Genomic DNA, 15,914 nt, shown 5'->3' with positions numbered 1-15,914 from the left:
GTTGACGCACCTTTGGCAGCGATTACAGCCTCACGTCTTCTTGGGTATGACGCTACAAGCTTGGCACACCTGTACTTGGGGAGTTTCTCCCATTCTTCTCTGCAGATCCTCTCAATCCTCTGTAAGGTTGGATGGGAAGCGTCGTTGCACAGCTATTTTCAGGTCTCTCCAGAGAGTGTTCGATCGGACTCAAGTCCGGGCTCTGGTTTGGGCCACTCAAGGACATTCAGAGACTTGTCCTGAAGTCACTCCTGTGTTGTCTTGGCTGTGTGCTTAGGGTCGTTATCCTGTTGGAAGGTGAACCTTCACCCCAGTCTGAAGTCCTGAGCAGATTTTCATCAAGGATCTCTTTGTACTTTGCTCCGTTCATCTTTTTCTCGATCCTGACTAGTCTCCCTGTCCCTGCCGCTGAAAAACACGCCCACAGCAAAATGCTGCCACCACCATGCTTCACCGTAGGATTGGTGCCAGGTTTCCTCCAGACGTGACACTTGGCATTGTGAAAAATAGTTCAATCTTGGTTTCATCAGACCAGAGAATCTTGTTTCTTTTAGATGCCTTTTGGCCAACTCCAAGTGGGCTGTTGTGTGCCTTTTACTGAGGAGTGGCATCCATCTGACCACTCTACAATAAAGGCCTGATTGGTAGAGTTCTGCAGAGATGGAACTACTTCCATTTAAGAATGATGGATGCCACTGTGTTCTTGGGGACCTTCAATGCTGAATACATGTTTTGCTACCCTTCCCCAGATCTGTGCCTCGACACAATCCTGTCCCGGAGATCTAGGGACAATTCCTTCAACCTCATGGCTTGGTTTTTGCTCTGACATGCCCTGTCAACTGTGGGACCTTATATAGACAGGTGTGTGCCTTTCCAAATCATGTCCAATCAGTTGAATTTACCACAGGTGGACTTCAATCAAGTTGTAGAAACATCTCAAGGATGATCAATGGAAACAGGATGAACCTGAGCTCAAAGCAAAGGGTCTGAATACTTATGTAAATTAGGTATTTGTTTTTTATTTATAATAAATTTGTAAACATTTCAAAAATGTTATCGCTTTGTATTGTGATGTCAATATTTTTATTTAACCTTTATTTAACTAGGCAAGTCAGTTTAGAACAAATTCTTATTTTCAATGACAGCCTAGGAACAGTGGGTTAACTGCCTTGTTCAGGGGCAGAACAACAGATTTTTTCCTTGTCAGCTCGGGGATTCGATCTTGCAACCTTTCGGTTACTAGTCCAACGCTCTAACCACTAGGATACCTGCCGCCCCATGATGGGGTATTGTGATGTCATTATGGGTATTGTGATGTCATGATGGGGTATTGTGATGTCATTATGGGTATTGTGATGTCATGATGGAGTATTGTGTGTAGATTGATGGATGAAATAAGGTAAACATCTCTCATCTTAGAATAAGGCTGTAACGTAAAACAAAAGTCAAGGGGTCTGAAAACTTTCCGAATGCACTGTTCTTTATTTGACTAATACCTAGTCACGTTACCCTGCCTTCCATGTACATATCTACCTTAAATACCTTATTATTATCTATTCTGATGCCTAGTCACTTTACCCTGCCTTCATGTACATATCTACCTCTAATACCTTATTATTATCTATCCTGATGTCACTTTACCCTGCCTTCATGTACATATCTACCTCAAATACCTTATTATTATCTATCCTGATGTCACTTTACCCTGCCTTCATGTACATATCTACCTCAAATACCTTATTATTATCTATCCTGATGTCTAGTCACTTTACCCTGCCTTCATGTACATATCTACCTCTAATACCTTATTATTATCTATCCTGATGCCTAGTCACTTTACCCTGCCTTCATGTACATATCTACCTCAAATACCTTATTCTTATCTATCCTGATGCCTAGTCACTTTACCCTGCCTTCATGTACATATCTACCTCAAATACCTTATTATTATCTATCCTGATGCCTAGTCACTTTACCCTGCCTTCATGTACATATCTACCTCAAATACCTTATTATTATCTATCCTGATGTCTAGTCACTTTACCCTGCCTTCATGTACATATCTACCTCAAATACCTTATTATTATCTATCCTGATGTCACTTTACCCTGCCTTCATGTACATATCTACCTCAAATACCTTATTATTATCTATCCTGATGCCTAGTCACTTTACCCTGCCTTCATGTACCCATCTACCTCAAATACCTTATTATTATCTATCCTGATGCCTAGTCACTTTACCCTGCCTTCATGTACATATCTACCTCAAATACCTTATTATTATCTATCCTGATGACTAGTCACTTTACCCTGCCTTCATGTACATATCTACCTCAAATACCTTATGATTATCTATCCTGATGACTAGTCACTTTACCCTGCCTTCATGTACATATCTACCTCAAATACCTTATTATTATCTATCCTGATGACTAGTCACTTTACCCTGCCTTCATGTACATATCTACCTCAAATACCTTATTATTATCTATCCTGATGTCTAGTCACTTTACCCTGCCTTCATGTACATATCTACCTCTAATACCTTATTATTATCTATCCTGATGCCTAGTCACTTTACCCTGCCTTCCATGTACATACTGTATCTACCTCAAATACCTTGTACCTCTGCACATTGATCTGATACTTCCTGTATATAGCTCCACATTGATCTGGTACTGGTACTCCCTGTATATAGCTCCACATTGATCTGGTACTTCCTGTATATAGCTCCACATTGATCTGGTACTCCCTGTATATAGCTCCACATTGATCTGGTACTCCCTGTATATAGCTCCACATTGATCTGGTATTCCCTGTATATAGCTCCACATTGATCTGGTACTTCCTGTATATAGCTCCACATTGATCTGGTACTCCCTGTATATAGCTCCACATTGATCTGGTACTCCCTGTATATAGCTCCACATTGATCTGGTACTCCCTGTATATAGCTCCACATTGATCTGGTACTCCCTGTATATAGCTCCACATTGATCTGGTACTTCCTGTATATAGCTCCACATTGATCTGGTACTTCCTGTATATAGCTCCACATTGATCTGGTACTCCCTGTATATAGCTCCACATTGATCTGGTACTTCCTGTATATAGCTCCACATTGATCTGGTACTGGTACTCCCTGTATATAGCTCCACATTGATCTGGTACTGGTACATCCTGTATATAGCTCCACATTGATCTGGTACTTCCTGTATATAGCTCCACATTGATCTGGTACTCCCTGTATATAGCTCCACATTGATCTGATACTGGTACATCCTGTATATAGCTCCACATTGATCTGGTACTTCCTGTATATAGCTCCACATTGATCTGGTACTGGTACTCCCTGTATATAGCTCCACATTGATATGGTACTGGTACTCCCTGTATATAGCTCCACATTGATCTGGTACTGGTACATCCTGTATATAGCTCCACATTGATCTGGTACTTCCTGTATATAGCTCCACATTGATCTGGTACTCCCTGTATATAGCTCCACATTGATCTGGTACTCTCTGTATATAGCTCCACATTGATCTGGTACTCCCTGTATATAGCTCCACATTGATCTGGTACTTCCTGTATATAGCTCCACATTGATCTGGTACTTCCTGTATATAGCTCCACATTGATCTGGTACTCCCTGTATATAGCTCCACATTGATCTGGTACTCCCTATATATAGCTCCACATTGATCTGGTACTGGTACTTCCTGTATATAGCTCCACATTGATCTGGTACTTCCTGTATATAGCTCCACATTGATCTGGTACTCCCTGTATATAGCTCCACATTGATCTGGTACTCCCTGTTTATAGCTCCACATTGATCTGGTACTTCCTGTATATAGCTCCACATTGATCTGGTACTGGTACTTCCTGTATATAGCTCCACATTGATCTGGTACTTCCTGTATATAGCTCCACATTGATCTGGTACTCCCTGTATATAGCTCCACATTGATCTGGTACTCCCTGTTTATAGCTCCACATTGATCTGGTACTCCCTGTACATAGCTCCACATTAATCTGGTACTACTAATTATTGTATAAACACAAACTCACTTCATTGACAACAGCTCTGCTAAGCGCAAGAAGTATTAATGTCCTGACTTCTACGGAGGCCGTAAAATGTATGTGTTCCGGCAGAAGCCAATTAAATTCATTGGGAGGGCATCCGCACTGCTGCAAATCACCAGCCGGACTAGTGTGCAGTGTCGCATGCTTTAGATGTATTTAACTTGTGTGTTGTTTTGTCTACCAGTTAGTAAACCACCTTAGAATTACTCATGTGTAACGCGATTCCTTTTGTTGTTATGTGGCGCGTGGATTGTGAAGACTAAGTCAAATGTACCGTAGGGCAATAACCACATGGCGTTATGCTTGATCTGGTAATGTGGAGCGGGAGGCGCCGTACAGAGTGTGTGATGCAATTGCAGAGCCTTCAGATGCTTGTTGCCAAATCAACGCTCCTTAACGGAGATGCCGTGCGCCCCGCATCAACATGATTGTTTTGACGGTAGGTGGGACCGGTACATCCTATACAAACACATTTCCTTAACAATTTCCTTCGCAACAAACACGGGAGAACTTTGACTAAAGGCCTCATCTGAACAAGTTTCCATAAATAAACAGATTTCTATATCTCGTGTAGGGTTTTTCTTTCTTTTTTTAACACGAAAATGAGTTTGAACTCCTGGAAAGAGATCGGGGAGGTAAATAGGGATTAATGCGGAGGAGGTCAAAGGAACATCGACCGTGGATTGGCGCACATTCAGGAAATGTAACAATGTGGATATCCGTGATGATTGATGTAAAACAATTAATTTAAAGAAATGGCCCACAATGGGGTTACCAAAGTCCGATTTTGATATATTTGGCTGTTTTTGCTGCATAACATTTAGAAGGTGACCCTTTTCGGGATTTAGAAGAAGTGACTGCTAACTCCCGTTTGTATCAGCTGTTAGCATAGCTAGCATACAGAAATCGGTGGTGTGGTGGTAGTAAAGTTGTTTTTAACTGTAATGCAGTTGATTGATGACATGACATGTATTGGGGTTGGCATCTATACAAGCATTATACTCCGATTTTTAATCTCGATATAGTGGGAAGCACAAATGTAGGCTAATTTTGCTGGAGGGGGGCAATGAAGAGATTCGGATATTTCCCCCATGGCTTCTCCGATGTTTTTGGTTGACCTCTTAACAGTATCTATGGAAACGCAAGCTTGCCACAAGAAGTGGACGCAGTTGCGGGACAAGTTCGCAAAACCACAACAAATATATATATATAATCAAAAGGTTGAAATGGAGATGCATGTGGGAAATCGCCTTTTCACTTGATGCCATCTTGGCTGAGCTCCTATGTCATGCACACGGGAATTGGAGTCCAACATCTCAGTAGTAGTAAGGTACTCTTTCGTTTAGCCAGTTGCTTGTCATTAGCTGGCTCTGGCTGGCTAAGGAGATTAGCCCTGAATGGTGCGTTTTAGGAGGAACTCCCCCGAAGCACAATAGGTATAGATGCTCTTAACTTTTGCGGAGGCCACGTTACTGTAGAAGCTGTATGGACACTTGAGAAGCTGGATTGACCATACAATCTCTCTCTCACACACACACACACACACACACACCCAGCCTCCACTCCTTAATAGCCTACAGCTGCTAGCTCTGTGCCTCTCTCAAATCAAATCTTATTTATCACATGCGCCAAATACAACTAGCTATATACAGGGAGTAACAGTACCAGATCAATGTGGAGCTATATACAGGCAGTACCAGTACCATATCAATGTGGAGCTATATACAGGGAGTACCAGATCAATGTGGAGCTATATACAGGGAGTACCAGATCAATGTGGAGCTATATACAGGGAGTACCAGTACCAGATCAATGTGGAGCTATATACAGGCAGTACCAGTACCAGATCAATGTGGAGCTATATACAGGCAGTACCAGTACCAGATCAATGTGGAGCTATATACAGGGAGTACCAGATCAATGTGGAGCTATATACAGGGAGTACCAGTACCAGATCAATGTGGAGCTATATACAGGAAGTACCAGATCAATGTGGAGCTATATTTTATTTATTTTTTTATTTCACCTTTATTTAACCAGGTAGGCAGGTTGAGAACAAGTTCTCATTTACAATTGCGACCTGGCCAAGATAAAGCAAAGCAGTTCGACACAGAGTTACACATGGAGTAAAACAAACATACAGTCAATAATACAGTATAAACAAGTCTATATACGATGTGAGCAAATGAGGTGAGATAAGGGAGGTAAAGGCAAAAAGGCCATGGTGGCAAAGTAAATACAATATAGCAAGTAAAACACTGGAATGGTAGATTTGCAGTGGAAGAATGTGCAAAGTAGAAATACAAATAATGGGGTGCAAAGGAGCAAAATAAATAAAATACAGTAGGGAAAGAGGTAGTTGTTTGGGCTAAATTATAGGTGGGCTATGTACAGGTGCAGTAATCTGTGAGCTGCTCTGACAGTTGGTGCTTAAAGCTAGTGAGGGAGATAAGTGTTTCCAGTTTCAGAGATTTTTGTAGTTCGTTCCAGTCATTGGCAGCAGAGAACTTGAAGGAGAGGCGGCCAAAGAAATAATTGGTTTTGGGGGTGACTAGAGAGATATACCTGCTGGAGCGTGTGCTACAGGTGGGAGATGCAATGGTGACCAGCGAGCTGAGATAAGGGGGGACTTTACCTAGCAGGGTCTTGTAGATGACATGGAGCCAGTGGGTTTGGCGACGAGTATGAAGCGAGGGCCAGCCAACGAGAGCGTACAGGTCGCAATGGTGGGTAGTATATGGGGCTTTGGTGACAAAACGGATTGCACTGTGATACTGCATCCAATTTGTTGAGTAGGGTATTGGAGGCTATTTTGTAAATGACATCGCCAAAGTCGAGGATTGGTAGGAATGGTCAGTTTTACAAGGGTATGTTTGGCAGCATGAGTGAAGGATGCTTTGTTGCGAAATAGGAAGCCAATTCTAGATTTAACTTTGGATTGGAGATGTTTGATATGGGTCTGGAAGGAGAGTTTACAGTCTAACCAGACACCTAAGTATTTGTAGTTGTCCACGTATTCTAAGTCAGAGCCGTCCAGAGTAGTAATGTTGGACAGGCGGGTAGGTACAGGTAGCGATCGGTTGAAGAGCATGCATTTAGTTTTACTTGTATTTAAGAACAATTGGAGGCCACGGAAGGAGAGTTGTATGGCATTGAAGCTTGCCTGGAGGGTTGTTAACACAGTGTCCAAAGAAGGGCCAGAAGTATACAGTATACAGATATACAGGGAGCACCAGATCAATGTGGAGCTATATACAGGGAGTACCAGTACCAGATCAATGTGGAGCTATATACAGGGAGTACCAGTACCAGATCAATGTGGAGCTATATACAGGAAGTACCAGATCAATGTGGAGCTATATACAGGAAGTACCAGATCAATGTGGAGCTATATACAGGAAGTACCAGATCAATGTGGAGCTATATACAGGAAGTACCAGATCAATGTGGAGCTATATACAGGGAGTACCAGATCAATGTGGAGCTATATACAGGGAGTACCAGATCAATGTGGAGCTATATACAGGAAGTACCAGATCAACGTGGAGCTATATACAGGAAGTACCAGATCAATGTGGAGCTATATACAGGAAGTACCAGATCAACGTGGAGCTATATACAGGAAGTACCAGATCAATGTGGAGCTATATACAGGAAGTACCAGATCAATGTGGAGCTATATACAGGGAGTACCAGATCAATGTGGAGCTATATACAGGGAGTACCAGATCAATGTGGAGCTATATACAGGAAGTACCAGATCAATGTGGAGCTATATACAGGAAGTACCAGATCAATGTGGAGCAACAGTACCAGTCAAACATTTGGACACCTACTCATTCAAGTTTGTATTTTTTTATTTTAAAATTTGACTATTTTCTACATTGAAGAATAATAGTGAAGACATCAAAACTATGAAATAATACATATGGAATCATGTAGTAACCAAAAAAGTGTTAAACAAATCAAAATATATTTTGGATTCTTCAAAGTAGCCACCTTGACAGCTTTCCACACTCTTGGCATTCTATCAACCAGCTTATCCTTCTTGGTCAAATATCCCTTACACAGCCTGGAGGTGTGTTGGGTCATTGTCCTGTTGAGAAACAAATGATAGTCCCACTCAGCGGAAATCAGATGGGAAGCGTATCGCTGCAGAATTCTGTGGTAGCCATGTTGGTTAAGTGTGCCTTGAATTCTAAATAAATCACAGACAGTGTCACCAGTAAAGCACCCCCACACCATAACACCTCCTCCTCCATGCTTCACAGTGGGAAATACACACGCGGAGATCATCCGTTCACCCACACCACGTCTCACAAAGACATGGCGGTTGGAACCAAAAATCTAATTTGGACTCATCAGACCAAAGGACAGTTTTCCACCGGTCTAATGTCCATTGCTTGTGTTTCTTGGCCCAAGCAAGTCTCTTCTTATTATTGGTGTACTTTAGTAGTGGTTTCTTTGCAGCAATTTGACCATGGAGGCCTGATTCATGCAGTCTCCTCTGAACAGTTGATGTTGACATGCGTCTGTTACTTGAACTCTGAAGCATTTATTTGGGCTGCAATTTCTGAGGCTGGTAACTCTAACTAAGCCTCTGCAGCAGAGGTAACTCTGGGTCTTCCTTTCCTGTGGCGGTCCTCATGAGAGCCAGTTTCATCATAGCGCTTGATGGTTGTTGCGACTGCACTGCACAATTTTCCGGATTGACTGATCTTCATATCTTAAAGTAATGATGGACTGTCGTTTCTTTTTGCTTATTTGAGCTGTTCTTGGCATAATATGGACTTTAACCAAATAGGGCTAACTTCTGTATACCACCCCTACCTTGTCACAACACAACTGATTGGCTCAAACGCATTAAGAAGGAAAGATGGGCTCTCGAGTGGGGCAGTGATCTAAGGCACTGCATCGCACCTGTGCCACTAGAGATTCTGGGTTCGAGTCCAGGCTCTGTCACAGCCGGCCGCAACAGCAAAAGTGTCCCAGCGTCGTCTGGGGATATCCTTGTCCTATTGCGCACTAGCGACTCCTGTGGCAGGCCGGGCGCAGTGCACGTTGACACGGTTGCCAGGTGAACAGTGTTTCTCCTGAGTAGGTACGGGAGTTGCAGCGATGAGACGACTAACTACCAATTGAATATCATGAAATTGGGGAGATTTTTTTATTTTTTATTTAAAAGGAAAAAAATTACACAAATTACCTTTTAAGGCACACCTGGTAATTGAAATGCACTCCAGGTGACTACCTCATGAAGCTGGCTGAGAGAATGCAAAGAGTGTGCAAAGCTGTCATCAAGGTAAAGGGTACTTTGAAGAATCTCAAATGTAAAATATATTTAGACTTCTTTAACACTTTTTTGGTTACTACATGGTTCCATATGTTATTTCATAGTTTTGCTTCATTATTATTCTACAATGTAGAAAACAAAGAAAAACCCTGGAATGAGTAGGTGTGTCCAAACTAGTAGGCGTGTCCAAACTAGTAGGCGTGTCAACTAGTAGGCGTGTCCTAACTTTTGACTGGTACTGTATATCAGCTGTGATGACATGGTTATGACCGTGTTACGACACCGAGTGTCAAATAAAGTGTTAGTGAAAATAGCTTTTCATGCCAGGAGAGGCAGGCCTACCGTATCAGGCCAAATGGGTTCCGGAACGAAACAATCAAAAACAGAGGAGCTGGATCCTGTTCCGGTAGGACACAGCTCAAATGAAGCACTGGATGCATCGCTAAAACAGTCCAACCTAAATTCCATCGCTATCGGGAAACCAGGCCCGGGCCATTAACGAGGGCTGTTATGAAGTTTGGTCGACTACCCATCAGTGTCATTCATTTGCATAGTTTTGGATCGGATTACCGTGAAAAACGGTCGCAGGGAATTTGACTGCGGTCAGGACTTGTGACTGCCGTTGTGGCGGTAATACAGTCACCACAACAGCCCTTAGCCTGGAGGTAGCAAACAGAGCCATCATACCTGACATGATAAAATAACAAAGGAGCCGTCTAAAGCCCAACAAGGCAACAGTCTAAAACCCAACAAGTCTAAAACCCAACAAGGCACGAGTCTAAAACCCAACAAGGCACGAGTCTAAAACCCAACAAGGAGCCAGTCTAAAACCCAACAAGGCACCAGTCTAAAACCCAACGAGGCAACAGTCTAAAACCCAACGAGGCACCAGTCTAAAACCCAACGAGGCACGTGTCTAAAACCCAACGAGGCACGTGTCTAAAACCCAACGAGGCACCAGTCTAAAACCCAACGAGGCACCAGTCTAAAACCCAACGAGGCACCAGTCTAAAACCCAACGAGGCACCAGTCTAAAACCCAACGAGACACCAGTCTAAAACCCAACGAGGCACCAGTCTAAAACCCAACGAGGCACGTGTCTAAAACCCACAAGGCTAAAGCCCAACAAGGCACCAGTCTAAAACCTAAAAAGGCACGCAACAAGGCACGTGTCTAAAACCCAACGAGGCACCAGTCTAAAACCCAACGAGGCACCAGTCTAAAACCCAACGAGGCACCAGTCTAAAACCCAACGAGGCACCAGTCTAAAACCCAACGAGGCACCAGTCTAAAACCCAACGAGACACCAGTCTAAAACCCAACGAGGCACCAGTCTAAAACCCAACGAGGCACGTGTCTAAAACCCACAAGGCTAAAGCCCAACAAGGCACCAGTCTAAAGCCCAACAAGGCACCAGTCTAAAGCCCAACAAGGCACGTGTCTAAAACCCAACAAGGCACCAGTCTAAAGCCCAAAAGGCACCAGTCTAAAGCCCAACAAGGCACCAGTCTAAAACCTAACAAGGCTAGTATGCAGGTTATGCAGATAACTCAGGCCTCAAGACCTTGACATAGGACTGGTACGTAGGGTGACATAGGGTGATACGGCCAATATAGAATTTTACAATATTCTTCTAATTTTTGGCAGTATTTCAACAATGAAAGCTCTAAATATGTTTTATGAGTAGTGCTGTGCGTGACCCTAGAATGGCAACAAATGAATCCTAAGTGGTTTTAATTGGCTTTCTCCAACCTGATGGTTACATACTCAACCAAACTAGGACCGAACTGACAGTGAAGTAGTCCAATTTGCATAACTTTTCATTTAATTCAGCACCGCATCAAAATACCGTTATAGAAGATATTGTAAAAAAAAAAAAAATCATACCAGTATGTATATTACCCAGCCGTACCTTGACCCCGACTGTTCTAGGTTTGTTGGTCTCCAGAACATCTCAAATGTGTCTGGCAATGCAAGATTTATTCAGCGGTAAACGTTTTGACATGCTTCTATCATGGAACAGGTCTCGGTTATAAAATAGATTTGATTTCAATCGCCCATCAAGGTATGACATTTACATTACGTTTTTAGTCATTTAGCAAGACGCTCTTATTCAGAGCAATTTACAGTAGTCAGTGCATACATTTTCATACTTTTTTTGTACTGATTTAGGCCTAAGAGTTGTCTAGTTAAGTGCTCTACATCTCAAGTTATATTTCTGTCCAACAAAACCAACCTGTGTGAATAAAGCTTTCATACATTTAGTACCAACCTGAGTACTTGTCGTCCAAGCCTAGGATCTTGTCATGGCCCGGGTCACCAAACTCAAGGTCGTGTCCCAGAAGGAAATCTGCCTTCAAGGTCAGGCTTCCTGGAGCGCCAATGGTTAATACACCATCTTCAGAATCCACTGAAACACAAAAACGACCTTTATTTTTATTCGTCAGGGAACTAATACTCAAGTATAATAATCTAGTATAATAATCTAGTATAATAATCTAGTATTAATAATCTAGTACAAATAATCTAGTATAATAATCTAGTATAATAATCTAGTATTAATAATCTAGTATAAATAATCTAGTACAAATAATCTAGTATTAATAATCTAGTATAAATAATCTAGTATTAATAATCTAGTATTAATAATCTAGTATTAATAATCTAGTATTAATAATCTAGTATAAATAATCTAGTATAAATAATCTAGTACAAATAATCTAGTATAATAATCTAGTATTAATAATCTAGTACAAATAATCTAGTATAATTAAATAGTTTCCTAGAAAATAGCTTTATATGAAGGTTAGAAGTCATAAGGATGTGAGGAAGTATGAATATTAATCAAGCCATGTTTTCCTAGCTTTACTGACAGAAAACACCCTTGACACACAGCTATGAATATTCAATAGTCAAAGACACCACCTGCCAGTAATTTCCAAGACAGTCTGCCACAATTAAAGGGATACTTCGGGATTTTGGCAATGACTGGAAGTCTACAGGTATTTTGTTTTTGAACCTTTATTTAACTAGGCAAGTCAGTTAAGAACAAATTCTTATTTACAATGACGGCCTACCCCGGATGATGCTGAGCCAATTGTGTGCCGCCCTATGGGACTCCCAATCACAGCCGGATGTGATTCATTATGTATAGATTAGGTATGTAGACTTCCAGCCATTGTGCTAACGCTAGTTAGCATTGGCTCGGGAAGGTACCACTAACTTCCTTCATACTGGACACAGAGACATGAAAATTGTATCCACAAGTTCATCTGACTCTGGGGAAGTAGTGCCAAAATCCCAAAGTATCCCTTTAAAGGCCTTCTGAGTGAACTAATAATCTGCTGCCCTCTAGTGGAGAATGTGATGCATGACAGTACATGAGTCAGTGGCTGCCTCCCTGTATAATTCAGAGCCATATGGGGCCCTGGTCAAAAGTTGTGAACTATCTAGGGAAGAGGGTTTGCCTAGCTATCCATTCCAGACTCCTTGTTCGGGCCAAACGCTACACCACGCTCACGGATGTTAGTTTCTTCTCTGCAATGAGTGAATCCCCGAGCTGACAAGGTAAAAATCTGTCATTCCGACCCTGAGCAAGGCAGTTAATCCACTGTTACCTGCGGAAGACACATTTCAGTTGACTAGGTATCTCCCTTTCCGAGAGTCTTCCCCCGACTCTTCACCGAATGCCAACATATTCGAGGCCGTCTGATTTCTCCAGAAACCAATGGGTTTGGCCAGAGCCAGTCACACAGGTGGGTAAAGCTGCGTTTTTTTTGAAAATCAGTCATTGGCTTTGATACTCTGATTGGTTAGAGACGACCAAAAGCGTTGAGGACTTTGTTTTGTACAAAACGGCCCTCGTGCCCCTCGAAAACCACAAACGACTTAAATGACGTCAGGCTCAGACTGAAGTATGTATCGAACGACAGCAGAAAAAAATGATTTAGTGTGAGTCGTCAGGCTAGACTAGAGTACCATTTGAGACGTAGCCTTAATTGGTCTTTGACCATTGGAGAGGAGGTTTAGTTAAGGCAGTAGCCAATGTTAATGACAAGATCCCATCTGCTGCCATCGATGAGAAACCAAGACGCCTGGTAAAGTGTTTCTATGATGTTTCCTGTATCTTAAATCATATTCAAGTCACTGCATTTCTTAATTCACCTTTCCTGAATTCCCATCTCCTCACCACCTCCTCAAAACACATTGGAAGGAAGGACCGCTGACATTTTTTCTCCAATATTGGTGAGGAGGTGAGGCGATTGGATGTGAGTAATCACAGGAAGTCAAATTGGGACAGAGCCACTTCCGGCATCTTACCTAATAAGTAATTTCCTGACTGATAGTTTTTAAAAATATTTGTTTTCTTACACATGTGTTCCTCAAAGATTATAAAGTGAAAACAACTGTTTAAGCACAGCCAGGCTCTCCAGTAAAATGTCCATGTGGGGACAGATTGTTTGTGTCCATTTCTATGTCTCTGGCATTTTTTGGTCTCTAGCTACATGAACTTGATGATCCCCCTCTTCAGCATGTTAGAAAGTGGTCACCATTAGTTCCTACCCTACAACTGGTCCAGTAAACAAAATTCTCTAGTGAATGAATACAGTTGTTCCTGTATTTCATATTTGACCATCTGCTCTCATAAAGGAAACGTTAAAACCAGAGCACAAAGATCAGGAACGTCATTAGCATAACATGCATGTTGCCCTCTAGAGAATAGATCAACGTTTGAGCCCTTACACTTGACAGGTTGAGGATTCTGTTGTTTTCTTCTTGGCATCTTCCGGTCAGCCTCTCTCTTCTGCCACCTCTTCTGAAAGACCACTGGAACTATCAGCTCATTCTGTTTTTATCCATGAAACCGCTTCTCCAGTGGTTCTAATAGTCACACAAACACAGATACATATCGATGACAATCAACCAGATATGACAATGCCTTTTCAAGCAATTCAGGCATAATTAGCCAAAGCTATCTCTATTGCCCTGGTATGGGCATTTATTAGTTAGCTACCTAGCTAGCAAACCAAACGTGTGATACACGGACCTGCCAGCTCCACACCAATGATTAAAATGCCATTTTAAATAACTAACGCTAGTTAGCGAGCTAACGTTAGATGGCTTGATAAGTAGAGTATGATAATGCAGGCAGATCGAATCGCTGGCTATCGTGTGGATGTTGTTGCAGCTTGCTCCTGGCCCTTAATGATCCTTTGTAGACAGCTAGCCAGCTGGTTAATGATGTTAGCTAACTAACATGAACGAATACACAACGTTACCAGGCTCATTTGTCTGAAAGAGCAAACAAAACAATAACGTGATAATTATAGCTAGCCAATGTTAGATATGTATGTCCGGTTCGTTATATATGAAGTACTCTGAAAGCTTGATAGTTAATGATAGCGTGAAGGTTAACATTAGTAGCTAGTTAGCTAAACAGCAAGTACAGTATGTGCTAAATTAGCCAGCTAGCTAACGTTAGCTATCAAGCTACCGTTTATTTACAAAGCTACATTTAGTAAATAACCCTCTCGATTGTAGCCAGTAAAGCTCCATGTACCCGTGCATAAACGAGACCTAAATTACCGTGTCTATATATCCGCCATTTCTTTATCTGCAGCGGCGACAAAGAAAGGCAATTAATATTGTTTTTCATAACTTAATTGTTTTTTTTATTTCCATTGTATACATTCGCTTCCGCTGTTGTACGTATTTCCGCTTCCTAAATTAATTTCCGGTCGTCTGAGTCATGGTACTTGTAGTTATTGTGTGTTTCTAATCATTTTAGCCATGTGAAATGTATATTTTTGTGTATTTCATGTGCTGTGACAGGAGAAGAAGACGTTATTATATTCTTATACATTCTTATTCGATGTCTTAAAAATGTATGTTGGGGAATTTATCAAGATCGCACATTTTAACCTATTTTATGGGGAAGTTTGAGGTTAAGCCTGATGGTTGCAGACTTCTACGCTACATTTTGGGGCAATTGCGTGACACTTAATGTTTAACCCATTTGAAAATGAATGAACGAGGCTGTGTTGTAACGTTTGACGAGGCTGTGATATTTATGAATCGGAGAGTGATCCCATCGGTCTATGTCACTAGAGCGTGCCACCCGCAGGCAGCCGGACGGTTGCACCCACCCTCCCCAATATGAACCAACAGGCGCCCGCGAGTGAAATAACGGGTAAGCTCGCTCTACAAAGGGTATGGGGATCTCCTCCGCAGCGTCATACGCTACAATTTCTCCGATCGTGGGATTCTGCGAAATTCACTCTGACTCATTTTGTAGCTAAATTTTGATGTCAAGATATGTTTTACAGCAGTGGGAGGTTCGCGCTACTCTGCTGTTCGAGGAGACGAGTTAGTTGTTGATTCTCGAAGACAACACGCTGGAGAGAGAGAAGTAAAGGTGCCGGTTTACTACTATTAGACATATATTGGTGATGTGCGTAATGTCAATATCACTCGTTTTGAGTAGAACGAACCAGAAACCGTTATGATGTATGCATATAACCGGATGAAGG

The 15,914-nt window shown here is 41.9% G+C and overlaps 1 protein-coding gene across 1 annotated transcript in view; it reads right to left on the bottom strand.

Annotated features, from left to right (window-relative positions):
• LOC110529263 (zinc finger protein 513) overlaps window positions 1-15,177 on the bottom strand; it is a 30,586-nt gene extending 15,409 nt beyond the window's left edge. Inside the window, exons 1-3 of the mRNA XM_021611377.2 lie at window positions 14,971-15,177; window positions 14,128-14,265; window positions 11,657-11,794 (exon numbers count right to left, since the gene is read on the bottom strand). Coding sequence (XP_021467052.2) covers window positions 11,657-11,794; window positions 14,128-14,167 — 178 coding nt within the window. The 5' untranslated portion in view covers window positions 14,168-14,265; window positions 14,971-15,177. The remainder of the gene's footprint in view (window positions 1-11,656; window positions 11,795-14,127; window positions 14,266-14,970) is intronic.
• Between the last annotated feature and the right edge of the window lie 737 nt (window positions 15,178-15,914).

This window comes from Oncorhynchus mykiss, chromosome 8 (assembly GCF_013265735.2).
Source record: "Oncorhynchus mykiss isolate Arlee chromosome 8, USDA_OmykA_1.1, whole genome shotgun sequence".
NCBI classification, from domain to species: Eukaryota; Metazoa; Chordata; class Actinopteri; order Salmoniformes; family Salmonidae; genus Oncorhynchus; species Oncorhynchus mykiss.
Note: the sequence above shows the minus strand (reverse complement) of the source record. Positions and strands in the feature narration are given on the sequence as shown.